Raw genomic sequence first — 17,257 nt, 5'->3', positions numbered from 1 at the left:
AAGGTGAGGGAAGGTGCGGGAAGGTGCGGGAAGGTGCGGGAAGGTGCGGGAAGGTGCGGGAAGGGAAGGGAAGAGAAGGGAAGGGAAGGTGCGGGAAGGGAAGGTGCGGGAAGGGAAGGTGCGGGAAGGGAAGGGAAGGTGCGGGAAGGGAAGGGAAGGGAAGGGAAGGGAAGGGAAGGGAAGGGAAGGGAAGGGAAGGGAAGGGAAGGGAAGGGAAGGGAAAGGGGAAGGGAAGGGAAGGGAAGGGAAGGGAAGGGAAGGGAAGGTGCGGGAAGGGAAGGGAAGGTGCGGGGAAGGGAAGGTAAGGGAAGGGAAGGTGCGGGAAGGGAAGGGAAGGTGCGGGAAGGTGCGGGAAGGGAAGGTGCGGGAAGGGAAAGGTGCGGGAAGGTGCGGGAAGGGTGCGGGAAGGTGCGGAAGGTGCGGGAAGGTGCGGGAAGGTGCGGGGAAGGGAAGGGGAAAGGGAAGGGAAGGGAAGGGAAGGGAAGGGAAGGGAAGGGAAGGGAAGGGAAGGGAAGGGAAGGGAAGGGAAGGGAAGGGAAGGTGCGGGAAGGGAAGGGAAGGGAAGGGAAGGGAAGGGAAGGGAAGGTGCGGGAAGGGAAGGGAAGGGAAGGGAAGGGAAGGGAAGGGAAGGGAAGGTGCGGGAAGGGAAGGGAAGGGAAGGTGCGGGAAGGTGCGGGAAGGGAAGGTGCGGGAAGGGAAGGTGCGGGAAGGGAAGGGAAGGGAAGGTGCGGGAAGGGAAGGTGCGGGAAGGGAAGGGAAGGTGCGGGAAGGTGCGGGAAGGTGCGGGAAGGGAAGGGAAGGGAAGGGAAGGGAAGGGAAGGGAAGGGAAGGGAAGGGAAGGGAAGGGAAGGGAAGGGAAGGGAAGGGAAGGGAAGGGAAAGGGAAGGGAAGGGGAAGGGAAGGGAAGGGGAAAGGGGAAGGGAAGGGAAGGGAAGGGAAGGGAGGGAAGGGAAGGGAAGGTGCGGGAAGGGAAGGTGCGGGAAGGGAAGGGGAAGGGGAAGGGAAGGGTTGGGAAGGTGCGGGAAGGGAAGGGAAGGTGCGGGAAGGTGCGGGAAGGGAAGGGAAGGTGCGGGAAGGTGCGGGAAGGGGAAGGGAAGGGAAGGGAAGGTGCGGGAAGGGGAAGGTGCGGGAAGGTGCGGGGGAAGGGAAGGGAAGGTGCGGGAAGGTGCGAGAAGGTGCGGGAAGGTGCGGGAAGGTGCGGGAAGGTGCGGGAAGGTGCGGGAAGGTGCGGGAGGGTGCGGGGAGGTGCGGGAAGGGAAGGGAAGGGGAAGGGAAGGGAAGGGAAAGGGGAAAGGGGAAAGGGGAAGGGAAGGGAAGGGAAGGGAAGGGAAGGGAAGGGAAGGGAAGGGAAGGGAAGGGAAGGGAAGGGAAGGGAAGGGAAGGGAAGGGAAGGGAAGGGAAGGGAAGGGAAGGGAAGGGAAGGGAAGGGAAGGGAAGGGAAGGGAAGGGAAGGTGCGGGAAGGGAAGGGAAGGGAAGGGAAGGGAAAGGGAAGGGAAGGGAGGGAAGGGAAGGTGCGGGAAGGGAAGGGAAGGGGAAGGGAAGGGAAGGGAAGGGAAGGGAAGGGAAAGGGGAAAGGGGAAGGGAAGGGAAGGGAAGGGAAGGGAAGGGAAGGGAAGGGAAGGGAAGGGAAGGGAAGGGAAGGGAAAGGGGAAGGGAAGGGAAAGGGAAGGGAAAGGGAAGGGAAGGGAAGGGAAGGGAAGGGAAGGGAAGGGAAGGGAAAGGGAAGGGAAAGGGGAAAGGGAAGGGAAGGGAAGGGAAGGTGCGGGAAAGGGGAAAGGTGCGGGAAGGGGGGGAAAGGGTGCGGGAAGGGAAGGGAAGGTGCGGGAAGGGAAGGTGCGGGAAGGTGCGGGAAGGTGCGGGAAGGTGCGGGAAGGTGGGGGAAGGGAAGGTGCGGGAAAGGGAAGGTGCGGGAAAGGGGAAGGTGCGGGAAGGGAAGGGAAGGTGCGGGAAGGGAAGGGAAGGTGCGGAGGGAAGGGAAGGGAAGGTGCGGAAGGGAGAGGGAAGGGAAGGGAAGGTGCGGGAAGGGAAGGGAAGGGAAGGGGCGGGAAGGGAAGGTGCGGGGAGGGAAGGTGGGGGAAGGGAAGGTGCGGGAAGGGAAGGTGCGGGAAGGGAAGGGATGGGAAGGTGCGGGAAGGGAAGGTGCGGGAAGGGAAGGTGCGGGAAGGGAAGGGAAGGTGCGGGAAGGGAAGGGAAGGGAAAGGGGAAGGGAAGGGAAGGGAAGGGAAAGGGAGGGAAGGGAAGGGAAGGGAAGGGAAGGTGCGGGAAGGGAAGGTGCGGGAAGGAAGGGAAGGGAAGGGAAGGGAAGGGAAGGGAAGGGAAGGGAAGGGAAGGGAAGGGAAGGGAAGGGAAGGGAAAGGGAAGGGAAGGGAAGGGAAGGGAAGGGAAGGGAAGGGAAGGGAAGGGAAGGGAAGGGAAGGGAAGGGGAAGGGAAGGGAAGGGAAGGGAAGGGAAGGGAAGGGAAGGGAAGGGAAGGGAAAGGGGAAGGGAAGGTGCGGGGAAGGGAAGGTGCGGGAAGGGAAGGGGAAGGTGCGGGAAGGGAAGGTGCGGGAAAGGGAAGGTGCGGAAGGGAAGGGAAGGTGCGGGAAGGGAAGGGAAGGGAAGGGAAGGTGCGGGAAGGGAAGGTGCGGGAAGGGAAGGTGCGGGAAGGGAAGGTGCGGGAAGGGAAGGTGCGGGAAGGGAAGGGAAGGTGCGGGAAGGGAAGGGAAGGGAAGGGAAGGGAAGGGAAGGGAAGGGAAGGGAAGGGAAGGGAAGGGAAGGGAAGGGAAGGGAAGGGAAGGGAAGGTGCGGGAAGGTGCGAAGGGAAGGGAAGGGGAAGGGAAGGGAAGGTGCGGGAAGGGAAGGGAAAGGGAGGGAAAAGGAAGGGAGGGGAAGGGAAGGGAAGGGAAGGGAAGAGAAGGGAAGGGAAGGGAAGGGAAGGGAAGGGAAGGGAAGGGAAGGGAAGGGAAGGGAAGGGAAGGGAAGGGAAGGGAAGGGAAGGGAAGGGAAGGGAAAGTGCGGGAAGGGAAGGGAAGGGAAGGGAAAGTGTGGAAAGGGATGGCGCGGGAAGGGATGGTGCGGGAAGGGAAGGTGCTAGAAGGGAAGGTGCGGGAAGGTGCGGGAAGACGCGGGAAGGTGCGGGAAGGAAAGGTGCGGGAAGGGAAAGGGAAGGGGAAGGGAAGGGAAGGGAAGGGAAGGGAAGGGAAAGGGGAAAGGGTGGGAAGGGAAGGGAAGGGAAGGGAAGGGAAGGGAAGGGAAGGGAAGGGAAGGGAAGGGAAGGGAAGGGAAGGGAAGGGAAGGGAAGGGAAGGTGAGGGAAGGTGCGGGAAGGGAAGGTGCGGGAAAGGGAAGGGAAGGGAGGGAAAGGGAAGGGAAGGGAAGGGAAGGGAAGGGAAGGGGAAGGGAAGGGAAGGGAAGGGAAGGTGCGGGAAGGGAAGGGAAGGGAAGGTGCGGGAAAGGGGAAGGGAAGGGAAGGTGCGGGAAGGGAAAGGGGAAAGGGGAAGGGAAGGTGCGGGAAGGGAAGGGAAGGTGCGGGAAGGGAAGGGAAGGTGCGGGAAAGGGGAAGGGAAGGGAAGGGAAGGGAAGGGGAAGGGAAGGGAAGGGGGAAGGGAAGGGAAGGGAAGGGAAGGGAAGGGAAGGGAAGGGAGGGAAGGGAAGGGGAAGGGAAAGGGGAAGGGAAGGGAAGGGAAGGGAAGGGGAAGGGAAGGGAAGGGAAGGGAAGGGAAGGGGAAAGGGTGCGGGAAGGGAAAGGGGAAGGGAAGGGAAGGGAAGGGAAGGGAAGGGGAAGGGAAGGTGCGGGAAGGGAAGGGAAGGGAAAGGTGCGGGGAAAGGTGCGGGAAAGGGAAGGGGAAGGGAAGGTGCGGGAAGGGAAGGTGCGGGAAGGGAAGGTGCGGGAAGGGAAGGTGCGGGAAGGGAAGGGAAGGTGCGGGAAGGGAAGGGAAGGGAAGGGAAGGGAAGGTGCGGGAAGGTGCGGGAAGGGAAGGTGCGGGAAGGGAAGGGAAGGTGGGGGAGGGGAAGGGAGGGTGGGGGGAGGGGGGGGAAGGTGGGGGAAGGGAAGGGAGGGGAAGGGAAGGGAAGGGAAGGGAAGGGAAGGGAAGGGAAGGGAAGGGAAGGGAAGGGAAGGGAAGGGAAGGGAAGGGAAGGGAAGGGAAGGGAAGGGAAGGGAAGGGGAAGGGAGGGGAAGGGAAGGGAAGGGAAGGGAAGGGAAGGGAAGGGAAGGGAGGGGAAGGGAAGGGAAGGGAAGGGAAGGGAAGGGAAGGGAAGGGAAGGGAAGGGAAGGTGCGGGAAGAGGAAGGTGCGGGAAGGGAAGGGAAGGTGCGGGAAGGGAAGGGAAGGGAAGGGAAGGGAAGGGAAGGGAAGGGAAGGGAAGGGAAGGGAAGGGAAGGGAAGGGAAGGGAAGGGAAGGGAAGGGAAGGGAAGGTGCGGGAAGGGAAGGGAAGGTGCGGGAAGGTGCGGGAAGGGAAGGGAAGGTGCGGGAAGGGAAGGGAAGGGAAGGGAAGGGAAGGGAAGGGAAGGGAAGGGAAGGGAAGGGAAGGGAAGGGAAGGGAAGGGAAGGGAAGGGAAGGGAAGGGAAAGGGGAAAGGGGAAGGGAGGGGAAGGCAAGGGAAGGGAAGGGAAGGGAAGGGAAGGGAAGGGAAGGGAAGGTGCGGGAAAGGGAAGGGAGGGGAGGGGAGGGGAGGGGAAGGGGCGGGACGGGAAGGGAGGGGAGGGGGCGGGAAGGGAAGGGAAGGTGGGGGAAGGTGCGGGAAGGTGGGGGAAGGTGCGGGAAGGGAAGGTGCGGGAAGGGAAGGTGGGGGAAGGGAAGGTGCGGGAAGGTGCGGGAAGGGAAGGGAAGGGAAAGGGGGAAGGGAAGGGGAAGGGAAGGGAAGGGGCGGGACGGGAAGGGAAGGCAAGGGAAGGGAAGGGAAGGGAAGGGAAGGGAAGGGAAGGGAAGAGAAGCTGAGGCAAGGGAAGGGAAGGGAAGGGAAGCCAAGGGAAGGGAAGGGAAGGGGACGGGAAGGGAAGGGAAGGGAAGGGAAGGGAAGAGAAGGGAATGGAAGGGTAGGGAAGGTAAGGGAAGGTGCGGGGAGGGAAGGTGCGGGAAGGGAAGGTGCGGGAGAGGAAAGTGCGGGAAGGGAAGGTGCGGGGAGGGAAGGTGCGGGAAGGGAAGGTGCGGGAAGGGAAGGAGCGGGAAGGGAAGGGAAGGTGCGGGGAGGGAAGGGAAGGTGCGGGAAGGGAAGGGAAGGTGCGGGAAGGGAAGGGAAAGGGAAGGGAAGGGAAGGGAAGGGAAGGGAAGGGAAGGTGCGGGAAGGGAAGGTGCGGGAAGGTGCGGGAAGGTGCGGGGAAGGGAAGGGAAGGGGGGAAGGGAAGGGAAGGGAAGGGAAGGGAAGGGAAGGAAGGGAAGGGAAGGGAAGGGAAGGGAAAGGGAAGGGAAGGGAAGGGAAGGGAAGGGAAGGGAAGGGAAGGGAAGGGAAGGGAAGGGAAGGGAAGGGAAGGGGAAGGGAAGGGAAGGGAAGGGAAGGGAAGGGAAGGGAAGGGAAGGGAAGGGAAGGGAAGGGGAAGGGAAGGGGAAGGGAAGGGAAGGGAAGGGAAGGGAAGGGAAGGGAAGGAAGGGAAGGGAAGGTGCGGGAAGGGAAGGTGCGGGGAAGGGAAGGTGCGGGAAGGTGCGGGAAGGGAAGGGAAGGGAAGGGAAGGGAAGGGAAGGGAAGGGAAGGGAAGGGGGAAGGGAAGGGGCGGGAAGGGAAGGGAAGGGGAAGGGAAGGGAAGGGAAGGGAAGGGAAGGGAAGGGAAGGGAAGGGAAGGGAAGGGAAGGTGCGGGGAAGGGAAGGGAAGGGAAGGGAAGGTGCGGGAAGGGAAGGGAAGGGAAGGTGGGAAGGGAAGGGAAGGGAAGGGAAGGTGCGGGAGGGAAAGGGAAGGTGCGGGAAGGAAGGGGCGGGAAGGGAAGGGAAGGTGCGGGAAGGGAAGGTGCGGGAAGGGAAGGGAAGGTGCGGGAAGGGAAGGGAAGGGAGGGGAGGGGAAGGGGGGGGAAGGGAAGGGAAGGGAGGGGAAGGGAAGGGAGGGGAAGGTGGGGGAAGGTGCGGGAAGGTGCGGGAAGGGAAGGGAAGGGAAGGGAAGGGAAGGGAAGGGAAGGGAAGGGAAGGGAAGGGAAGGGAAGGGGAAGGGAAGGGAAGGGAAGGGAAGGGAAGGGAAGGTGCGGGAAGGGAAGGTGCGGGAAGGGAAGGGAAGGGAAGGGAAGGGAAGGGAAGGGAAGGGAAGGGAAGGGAAGGGAGGGAAGGGAAGGGAAGGGAAGGGAAGGGAAAGGGGAAGGGAAGGGAAGGGGAAGGGAAGGGGAAGGGAAGGGAAGGGAAGGGAAGGGAAGGGAAGGGAAGGGAAGGGAAGGGAAGGGAAGGGAAGGGAAGGGAAGGGAAGGGAAGGGAGGGTGCGGGAAGGGAAGGTGCGGGAAGGGAAGGTGCGGGAAGGGAGGGTGCGGGAAGGGAAGGGAAGGCGCGGGAAGGGAAGGGAAGGTGCGAGAAGGGTAGGTGCGGGAAGGGAAGGTGCGGGAAGGTGCAGGAAGGGAAGGTGCGGGAAGGGAAGGTAAGGGAAGGTGCGGGAAGGTGCGGGAAGGTGCGGGAAGGGAAGGGAAGGGAAGGGAAGGGAAGGGAAGGGAAGGGAAAGGGAAGGGAAGGGAAGGGAAAGGGAAGGGAAGGGAAGGGAAGGGAAGGGAAGGGAAGGGAAGGGAAAGGGAAGGGAAGGGAAGGGAAGGGAAGGGAAGGGAAGGGAAGGGAAGGGAAGGGAAGGGAAGGGAAGGGAAGGGAAGGGAAGGAAGGGAAGGGAAGGGAAGGGAAGGGAAGGTGCGGGAAGGGAAAGTGTGGGAAGGGAAGGGAAGGGAAGGGAAGGTGCGGGAAGGTGCGGGAAGGTGCGGGAAGGGAAGGGAAGGGAAGGGAAGGGAAGGGAAGGGAAGGGAAGGGAAGGGAAGGGAAGGGAAGGGAAGGGAAGGGAAGGTGCAGGAAGGGAAGGGAAGGTGCAGGAAGGGAAGGTGCGGGAAGGGAAGGGAAGGTGCGGGAAGGGAAGGGAAGGTGCGGGAAGGGAAGGGAAGGTGGGGGAAGGGAACGGAAGGTGGGGGAAGGGAAGGTGCGGGAAGGGAAGGGAAGGGAAGGGAAGGGAAGGGAAGGGAAGGGAAGGGAAGGGAAGGTGCGGGAAGGGAAGGTGCGGGAAGGGAAGGGAAGGTGCGGGAAGGGAAGGGAAGGGAAGGGAAGGGAAAGGGAAGGGAAGGGAAGGGAAGGGAAGGGAAGGAAGGGGAAGGGAAGGGAAGGGAAGGGGAAGGGAAGGGAAGGGAAGGGAAGGGAAGGGAAGGGGAAGGGAAGGGAAGGGAAGGGAAGGGAAGGGAAGGGAAGGGAAGGGAAGGGAAGGGGAAGGGAGGGGAAGGGAAGGGAAGGGAAGGGAAGGGAAGGGAAGGGAAGGGAAGGGAAGGGAAGGGAAGGTGCGGGAAGGGAAGGGAAGGGAAGGGAAGGTGCGGGAAGGGAAGGGAAGGGAAGGGAAGGGAGGGAGGGGGGAGGGAAGGGAAGCGAAGGGAAAGGGAAGGGAAAGGGAAGGGAAGGGTAGGAAGGGAAGGGAAGGGAAGGGAAGGGAAAGGGAAGGGAAGGGAAGGGAAGGGAAGGGAAGGGAAGGGAAGGGGAAGGGAAGGAAGGGAAGGGAAGGGAAGGGAAGGGAAGGGAAGGTGCGGGAAGGGAAGGGAAGGTGCGGGAAGGGAAGGGAAGGTGCGGGAAGGTGCGGGAAGGGAAGGGAAGGTGCGGGAAGGGAAGGTGCGGGAAGGGAAGGTGCGGGAAGGGAAGGGAAGGGAAGGGAAGGGAAGGGAAGGGAAGGGAAGGGAAGGGACCCACGTGATAAGCTGAGCGTTGTCGTTCCGTTTCCTTTTCAGCAGTTCTGCCAGGCGCCACTTGGAGAAGGTATCCAGGGTGAAGCCCGCGTCCCTGCTCAGGGGACACTTGTCCCCATCTGTCCACACCTCCAGGCCAACCAGAGCCACGTGCGTGTTGATGGCTTTATAAACCTTCAGCAGAGAATTAATTAAAAATTTATAAAAATTCAACAAAGCCTTCTCCTGCTACTTGGGTCACTTTTCTGCTCCACTATCTGCTCCAGACCTAACAAAGCTTCTCCAAGCTCTGAATTCCAAAAAAGTCTCATCAAATAAACTAGGAAATCTGATTTCCTACCACATTTCAAGCAACTTTCGAATGGGGTTAAAAATACTTGAAAATTCCAGCAATTTTGGAAGAAATTTGACTTGCCAAAGAAATCAAGAATCAATTTATTCCTTTTGATATAATCATTGACTTGAGAAGTGATTAGAAAATATCTTAAAGTATTGGTAGAAATAAATAAAGTATGAGTATAAATAATTAAAGTAGGAGTAGAAATAATGCTTATTAGAAGTCTGGTATCTGAAGGCAAAGAACAGGAAAATAAATTACCCTGAAGTTGAGTTTTCATACATTCCTACTTGTAATAATGAGAATTTATGATTTTTACAATAGAAAGAATTTATAAATCATTTGGATTTCAATGGTTTTCAATTGAAAAAAATATAGAAATCACTTGAATTTCAATGACTTTAAATAGAAAAAATTAGAAATCACTAGGATTTCCATGGTTTCCAATAGAAAAAAAAAATAAATAATTTGGATTTCAATAATTTTCAATAGAAAAATTTACAAAACACTTGGATTTCACTGCCACTTGTTCGCTCTCACCGTGTTGATGTAGTTGACTATTCCAAATACCCTTTTTCTTATATTTTTAACATCTTCATCGTATTTCTTGTACTGAAAAGGCAAATGCAGCATGTCAGGAAAAGGAGAGGGAAAAGGGAATTTATCAGGAATTAAATATCCCGCAGAGTATTGGCTTGTAAACCACTCCATGTATAAAAAATCATGCTGTATACAGAAAAATATGTTTGATGTAGGATTTCATCAGATGTTGGATTTCAGTATCAGCCCCTTCCAAAATGTGAATTTCTGTGTAGGGTGCAGAGAAGGAGTTGGACTCAATGATTCTGGTGGATCCCTTCCAGCTCGGGATTATCCCTTCCAAATCAGGATATTCCCTTCCAAATCAGGAGATTCCCTTTCAATTCAGGATATTCCAACAGGACAAGCACTGCAATGTCTTTTCTGAATTCTTGTCATCTCCAGGTGGGAATTTCAAATTAAATCCCCTTTAGAAATCCCGTTTCCCAGCCAGGTTCAGAGTAACCTCGAAGCTCTTGTAGGAGCCTGGGAATATGAGTTGGGATACCCTGGGAAGCTCCTGTGGAGCTGATCAAACACAAAAAAATAATTCCAAAACTCACCAAAGCATTGTCTGCAACAACGTAGAGCTCCAGGTACTTCCTTGCTTTCAGGTAGGCTTTCATCTAAAGGAATCATTTATATAAAATTACTTTTAAGAGCTTTTCCGGTCCCAACCTCTGCAGTTTCAAAGCTGTTTATTAATTATTGAGGGGATTTCTTTGGCCAGGTCATTCAGAAGGAACTGGTTTGGGTTTAAGTGATAAAAAGTAGACTGGATATTTAAATTTTTATTAAGTTATGGAAGGTAAAATAGATATTAATGGGTATTTAGGTGTTAAAGGTGCACTGGGCACCTGTTAATAAAGGCAGCTGGTAACTCTGAAATCTCAGCTCTGGAAGATTTTGTTAGGGTTTTTAAGATCTGACGCCACTTCCCTGTGTTTAAACAGCTCCTTTGTGAAGGTACCACCAGACCAAGTGGATTTGCACTATTTAGAATTTTCCAATGGCCACAAATTCCCTTTTTTTGCTGGGACAGCCACCCTTACCTCTGGGCTGTTGCTGGATTTGAAGAGGTCGTTGATGGGGTCACTGGAGTCCTGCTCCCAGGAGTTGTTGACCAGCCCACAGGTTTTGATGGGCTCTTGTTTCAGGGCCTCGTATTTATAAACCACATGTTTGGCCCTGTCTGAGGCTCCCAGGGGCTCGATGAGGAACTTCTGGCCATGGGTTTCAAAATAGCCACTAAAAAATGGGTTGGAATGTGAGGTTTTGGATCAAGGGAGCATTTATCCCAAGCATACAGACCCTTGGAATATTCCAGCAGCCTGAGGCAGCATGCAACACTTTAGAAGCAGAAATTAATTAATTAGTGAGGCAATTGGAAGATTTGGGAGCTCTTAGTCAAAGAGAAGCAGGTTAGGAATTAATTTGATTTAAATTTTGGGGGGTTTGTGCTGACAGAAGTGGTTGAAAAGTGGATTTTATTCCAGTGGGAAATTCAAAGACATTTTCATTCTGATTTGAGGTGAAAAGCTGAAATATTGTAAGGAACTAAGAGTAACTATTTTCTCCTTTCTCCCTCTGTTTTCCTTTGAGAAACAAGTTTCCAAAGCCTGAATAAAATATCACATGACCTCTTTTCATCCTGATTCTTTCCTATTGGAACATTTATCCTGGAACTGCACACTGGGAACCGATCCCGTCTCACCTCAGCCCTGTGCAGGTGCTGATGCTCGCCACAGAACTAGCATCACCCTCCACGTGGCCTCCATAGTAACAGTGATCCTGGGGGGAAAAAAGATCCAGTGTCAGGCTGGGGTCTCCATCAACTCCACTGGATCCAGGGATTTCAGAAAACAAATTAAACTCTCTACAAATTACAATAAACTGCACTACTTGAGGACCTCTCCCATTAGGAGATGCTTAAAAGGAATTTTAAAAGTTCATGGCCACTTCCATGTTTGCTGTGGATCCATTAATTTTATCCTTCATCACACAAATTGTGACAAAAGGCTCTGGTCAATGCACACCACAGAAAAATAAGAATATTCCCACTTCCTGCTCCAAATTAAGCCACAATGCTGGGCTCTGTTCAATCAAAGTCCACACCAAATAGTTTCCTTGAGCCCAAATTTCAAGGAAAGGCTCTTTAATTACCCAACAATCAAATGCATTAATTTTAGTGAGTTTAAAATACAGGTATTATATTAAAAATGGGTAGGGGAAATGGTTTTGGGACTTAATTGGCTTGAGGATTTAAGGTTTCTGTTTCTGTGTTCAAAAAGACTTCAAAGTCACTGAGGAGTTGTGGAAAATTTTACCTACAGAGTTTTCCTGAAAGGAATTCTTAAGAATCTGTATCCAAACCTTCATTCCTTGTGCCTTTTGTTTTCTTGGGGATTTTGGTTTAACTTTATCATTTCTTTGTCTTCCACCATGAAATGCCAACTTTGTTACAGGGAAAAAGATATCCACAAAGGGAAAGTTACTGGGGGAAAGTGGAAGATTTATCTCCGTCTTCTGGGGATACAAGAGGAAAAAGTCCCGATCACAATCCAGTATCCCCAGGGTAGGAATTCCCTGTTCAGCACAGGTAGGGCTGTTTGGGTTTGTCTTTATCCAGGTTTTTCACAGGATTCATTCAGGGACTGGAAATAATCAGAGCAATCAGAAAAAAAAAACCAAAAAACAAAACAAAACAAAAAAACACCCAAAAATAACAAACCCAGAATTATTTATGCATATTTATTTTGTTCAGATTCCTCCTAATTGTTCCTAACAACGAAAATTGCTCCTAACAAAGAAAATTTGGCTTTGAATTCCAGATTGTGTTGTTAAAACACATCTCATGAGCTTGGAGGAGAGCTCCAGGTGAGTGCTTTGGGGAAGATGAGTGCACAATGAATTTACAAATCCCTTCTGCAGCGAGTCCCATCTGTTTGCAGGCACAGGACTGATTTGCCAGGGCTCAGAGGAGACAGCTGGGCTAAGCTGCACAGAGCGTGGCTGGAAATGTGATCCGGGAGGAAATGGGACTTTATCAGGTTTGGGATCTCCCTGGGAGCAGGGCTGAAATCCAGTCATGGGGCTGGGCAGCAGGAGCAAAGTCTACACGGCAAAGTCGAGCAGTTGAAAGCTTTGGGATGGCCCTGGCTCCCAACAAAAGGCTGGAATGCAACCCAGAAATTGTTCAGCAGACACTGAGATAGTGCCTTCCTGGAAGCCAAACCATGGAGCTGATTCCCAACAGGCACAAGGGACCAATCCCAACCTCCCCGTCCCTTCAGAGCCACCCCAAATGGCTTCAAACCTGGATTTCAAACCTTTCTTTTCATCTCATATCTCCCATTATTTCACAGATCCATGAATCTCATGTGGGCCTCAAGACTGGAAGGAAAAGGACAAGCCCTTCCCGTATTACCTTGATGTGAGAAGTTGTTGTTATTTGTTGGCCGTCAGCAGAATAAAGAGTTTCAGAATAATCCCCAGCCAGGAGATCCCTGCAAGAAGCCAAGCACAGTCATTATTCCAAGGAAGTTGTTGCCTTGTAGAGATGAGATGATGACACAGCACACTGAGTATGTGGGGAATTCAAACAATTACTAAGGTTATTTTTAGTATCGGAGAAACTCGGCAAGCAAAAGCTGCAGGGAGGTGAATTCTGCTAGTTCATGATCCTTACTCAAACAAAAAGACTTTCCTAAAAGAAGAAAGCAATTAAAGTCTGCTGATTTCATTGGGATGAACTCATCTCCTGGCAGATCTGGATGCAAATGTAGAATTACATACTGATATTTTTTTTTTTTGGTCCTTTTTACATCTTCCTTAAAGCAGCACATCTGCAGTGACCCCTGTTTGGGCAACTCTCTTCCACTGCCACGATCCCATTTTTCTTCAAAGAATAGGATTTAGAACAACACCATTTCCCTCCCCCCACTCCAAACATTTGGATTAGATTAAAACAGGGGCGAGCAGTTAATTACAGTCTATATTTAACATGAATTGATTATGGCACTACTGTATTTGCACAGCATCTGGAAAAGAACCATTAACCCAGACTTGCTGGAGCGTGTGTTAATGTTCTGCTGCAGCCAGACTTTCGATTTCCAGGAAGATTTTGTCAATGCCAGGTTATATTTGGTTACTCCAGGTTCAAGAGAAGTAGTGCTAAAGTAAATATCTGTATCAGTTTATCTATTTATCTATCATTTATCTATCTCTATATCTGTCTAAAATATAGGGATATATAAATATAGAACCACAGAATGATTAAGGTTGGAAAACACCTCCAAGATCATTGAGTCACCCAAGAATCTGGGTGGGAAGGGACCTGAAAGCTCTTCCAGTTCCATGGGCAGGGACACCTTCCACTATCCCAGGTTGCTCCAGCTTGGCCTTGGGCACTTCCAGGGATCCAGGGACAGCCACATCTCCTCTGAGAATTCCATCCCAGCCCCTTCCCACCCTCACAGGGAGGAATTTCTTCCTAATCTCTAATTTAAACCCTCTCTCGCTCAGTTTAAAACCATGCCCCTTGTCCTGGCACTCCAGGCTACAATTCTGTAACTCACAGACTCTTCATGATCACAGAAAACTTGTGAAAAAACAGAAAACTATTAAATATGGATTAACATAGATAATTAACTAGATTTAACAATTTAGAGCAGACATGGAGGAGCAGATGTAGCAGGAGGCAATGTCTCATCCCAAGCACTTATTCCACATTCCCAAAACAGTGACAGGATTCTTTCACTCCCCTTTTCTTTCCTTGCTATCGAAATGTGGCATTTACCAAAACACTTCTGTTTTACAGGGTTCTGATTCCTGGTTTTTGGCATCCTGAACACCCTGCAGTGGCTCCCAGTGAGGAATAAGGGAAGAGCTGAACTGAACCTACCGATTTTTTCGGAGCTCCAGCACCACTTCCTCCCCATTGGCTTTGATCCTGTACTTCACTGTCTCATCGTATTTGCTCTGTAAACAGATTTAAGTGTCAGAAAACGCTCTGCTGCAGCTCCTGGCCTCACCAGTGGTGTTATTGGGATGCCAGCCACGTACTTTTCCTCCTCACCAAAAACAGAGATTTTGGCAGGAGCAAGATAATCAGGAGGTCACTCTGTTCAAGGGATTTTAATTAGAGGAGCAAATTTGGATTTGCAAATTCATTTCTGCCTCCACAAGCACAAATCCTGTGTGCTTGGGAAAGGGCTGAGGGGATGTTTGGGTTCAGACACTTCTGTAACACCCTCTGGAATTGCACAGAGCATGGCTGCTTTTAATTATTGGTTTGATTTATTCCAAATTAAAGTGCCCACAGGTTATTAAAACTCTGAGTAGTATCAAACCCCACATCTTTGTAGAGACACAAGTTCAGAAGAGCCACAGATAGCCTGAGGGGTTCCCTGCACACTGGGCACACCTCAGCTCCTCTTCACCAAACACCGGATTGCTTCTCCATGTTTTTTCTTCTGGAAGAGCAAATGTTTGCCCAAATTCTCTTACCCTTGAAACCCAAGGGTGTTTTAGCTCCAGAAATCCTTCCCCATCTCCCAGAATCACCCAAGAAATGATCTCCTTTCCTACCTCTGAACTTGTTCCTACACCTCTCCTGTGCACCGCGTGCAGTTTCTGTGGATAAACGATTTCATACTGCTCGGCTCCAGGGAACTTCCCTCTGCTGCTCCCTGGGGAGAAACAGATGGGGATTGATGAAAACACTATTTTAATTTATTAAACACCCATTTTCATGCCTGGCCAGGTGATTCTTTTGGGTTCTTGCAGCACCTGGTGCTCCCCTGCTTTGCCTCCATGGCGTGACCCAACACCAGAGGTAATCACATCCTGGATTTTGGAGGAGTTGCCCTCCCTGGCTGCTTCCAGGTGTCCAAACATTTCCTGCAATTCCCTTTGTGTTTCTTCCCCCAGCTCTGAGCAGTTCAAGTCCCAACAGGCCAGCCTAGCCATGCCAGCTCAGCCTTTCCTTCTGCACTTTCCAGTGACATGAATTAATGGATTTGGGGTTGCAGAATCTCCAAACCTGATCACGTGAGAAACAGGCCCAGACTGCCTCTGCAGCAGCAAATAAACTTACACAATGCGAGGTCTGCAACAAGAGTCCTGCTTGGGAAGGCTTTGGCACGTAAATAATTCTGGCAGAACTTTAAGAGAGGTTGGTAATTAATAATTACAATTTTACCTCTTGAATTAGGTTGAAGTAGGGACAGCAGAAGGATGGGGGGATTTGGACATGCCCAGGTAAAATAATGGGAGATAGGCAGGAAATTAGGAAAATCTTGAAGGTAACAAGGAATTCAGGAGGTTCCTTAACTCCCAGAATGCTTTTGAGTGATCTCATAAGGACTGCAGTGGCTGTAAAGAGCTGGGTGAGGAATGCAAGGCTGATAAATTAATTTATTTTTGTTTTCTGCTCTGAAGCTCAGCAAATGCAAAGTTAATTTGGGGCCTGCCCTGCAGGGGTGGGCACACCCTGGACTTCATCCTGGCAGCTGGGGGCCAGGTTTTGGGAAATCAGGGTGGGACAAGGGATGTCTTGGTTTCCAGCAAGGCAACAGCAGGGTTTAGATACCCCTGAACTCTTTAATCTACTCCAAAAGGGAATTTCGTCTGAATTGGTGAATTCTTGAGGGCCTGTATTTAAAAAATAAACCAACAACAACAACAAAAACCCCCTAAGCTGCCCAGAAAGCCAATGAAACCCCACAAAAACAAAGGAACAGAGCATCTCTCATGGTAATTCCTGCCCCAGGGCCAGGTTTTTCCAGGAGAGAGGCCTCCAATTACTGTAATTTTCTCTCTGGATCAGGAGAGCACATCCTCATGCTAATTGTTGCAGTAAAACAAACAGGTCCATTCTTTTATCACTGATTTATTTGATTCAACCCTTTCCAAAAGTAATTGCAGAGCAAACCTGGTTGTATCTTGATAAAGATGTTGATTTAATGGTGCACAGGGATCCTGTGTCAGCTGAGCTGTTACACCAAACACGTGCTGGGAGCAGCTACCGAGCGTTACTTTACTACTGCCACTCACAATGGTGGTTTATGGGGTTTTTAAGGAGCTAATTATATTTATTTTCCAAAAAATCTGCTGCTTTCCAGATTTCTCTCCACCTGTCTCAAGTGTGGCCTTGTGTAACAATCCCAGGAATATTTCAGGCCTCCTGGAACAGAGATCCCCAATTTTATCTCTCCACACCCTTTGTGCAACTCCGGCCCAGAGAGTTCAAGTTAAGGCAAGGTTTAAAGGGCAACTCATCCCTTCCCTGCAGTCTGATCCAGACAGAATTTCGAGGAAAACTGGTTGGTTTTATTTGGAATTAATCCTTTCTTCGAGGGAGTTCTTTAATCAGTGCATTGTCCTTGCTACCTTCAGGCTTTGTCTGGAGGTTGAAGGAGGAAAGAAATTCCTTGGGCTTCGTACAACAACTTGTAATAAAGAACAAACAATTGTGTGTTTTTCCAAGGGCCTCAACCAGCAAAAAAAAATCATTAGGGAAGATTTTATTGACAAAGAAGTTGTGGTTTTGTCAAGGTAAAAAAGGTAACACCTTAATGGTGTGCACATTTTCAGGTATTCTGTGCAAAAAAACCAAATCATAGATTTGTGCCTGAATGCTAATTATATAGTTAATTATGGATCTAAATCCTGTGCATTTTGTGCAGGCCAAGCTCTGAAAAATTGACAGGAATTGAAAGAAATTGTGGGGAAAAAAAGTGGGCTCTGCTCAGGTGGAGTCACTTGAATAGAATCTGAAATATCATGCAGATGAATAAAGGGTGTTCAATGATTTAACTCAGATAATGTAATTGTAAATACAATAAAAGGTAATTCATACAGAAATCTGTTATTTTATGGCCAGAATGCTGATAAATTGGTGTGATTGGGTAAATTGGGCTCTCACTTGCAGGGTAAGCATTGCTTTAGTGGCTCACAAAAGCAGCCAGTTGTGGGTCTTTAGGCAATTTACAGGCACTTTTCAAACAAGTAAATGCTGTTCTAACTAAAGAATTACACAGAATTGCTTTGAACGGAAAATCCCAAATATCCCTAACTCCATTTCCCAATGGCTTCAACTCGCTGCTCCTTCCTGTTATCTATCAGTTAATAATTAAAAATTCATACAGCATGGTGCATAGCAAACCTGGTGAAGGACTAAAAGAAAAAGTGCAGTACCTTGTTGGAGGAAATGCAGCAGAAGAGCAGGAATGAGGAGGATTTTCATGCTCTCGGTGGGGGTGGGAATGTGGCGTTCCCTGGCCGGGAGCTACTCTGGTCTCTGAGTGAGAGGCAGGGACGGGTTCAGCTTTATTCCTGCTCCTGCAGGAGGAAGTGTTTGCTCAAGGTGTTGCACAACACCCAAGTCACAGAGTGTTACAGCGAGGGGAGTTCCTGCTGCTTGCTTCGTGCCCCGAACATCGGGATAGGGATCGATCGCTGCTGTGGATTTGCTTCCCTAAAAACAGGGAAAAAAAATTTAATTACATCAATAAATCAATAAAGCAATA

The 17,257-nt window shown here is 51.5% G+C and overlaps 1 protein-coding gene across 4 annotated transcripts in view; it reads right to left on the bottom strand.

Moving 5' to 3' along the window:
* ADAM28 (ADAM metallopeptidase domain 28) overlaps positions 1 to 17,057 on the bottom strand; it is a 33,757-nt gene extending 16,700 nt beyond the window's left edge. For 3 of the 4 annotated variants that reach the window (XM_088068273.1, XM_088068277.1, XM_088068274.1), the window contains exons 1-9: positions 16,926 to 17,057; positions 14,316 to 14,416; positions 13,630 to 13,706; positions 12,154 to 12,232; positions 10,441 to 10,517; positions 9,779 to 9,974; positions 9,290 to 9,352; positions 8,688 to 8,759; positions 7,815 to 7,984 (exon numbers count right to left, since the gene is read on the bottom strand). In XM_088068273.1, the coding sequence (XP_087924399.1) occupies positions 7,815 to 7,984; positions 8,688 to 8,759; positions 9,290 to 9,352; positions 9,779 to 9,974; positions 10,441 to 10,517; positions 12,154 to 12,232; positions 13,630 to 13,706; positions 14,316 to 14,416; positions 16,926 to 16,974 (884 nt within the window). In that variant the 5' untranslated portion in view covers positions 16,975 to 17,057. The remainder of the gene's footprint in view (positions 1 to 7,814; positions 7,985 to 8,687; positions 8,760 to 9,289; positions 9,353 to 9,778; positions 9,975 to 10,440; positions 10,518 to 12,153; positions 12,233 to 13,629; positions 13,707 to 14,315; positions 14,417 to 16,925) is intronic. The other variant, XM_088068275.1, reaches the window with a different exon arrangement.
* Positions 17,058 to 17,257: the final 200 nt, after the last annotated feature.

This window comes from Pseudopodoces humilis, chromosome 30, assembly GCF_049639895.1.
Source record: "Pseudopodoces humilis isolate 2021_Gansu_Grassland_sample_001 chromosome 30, ASM4963989v1, whole genome shotgun sequence".
Classification (NCBI taxonomy): domain Eukaryota; kingdom Metazoa; phylum Chordata; class Aves; order Passeriformes; family Paridae; genus Pseudopodoces; species Pseudopodoces humilis.
Note: the sequence above shows the minus strand (reverse complement) of the source record. Positions and strands in the feature narration are given on the sequence as shown.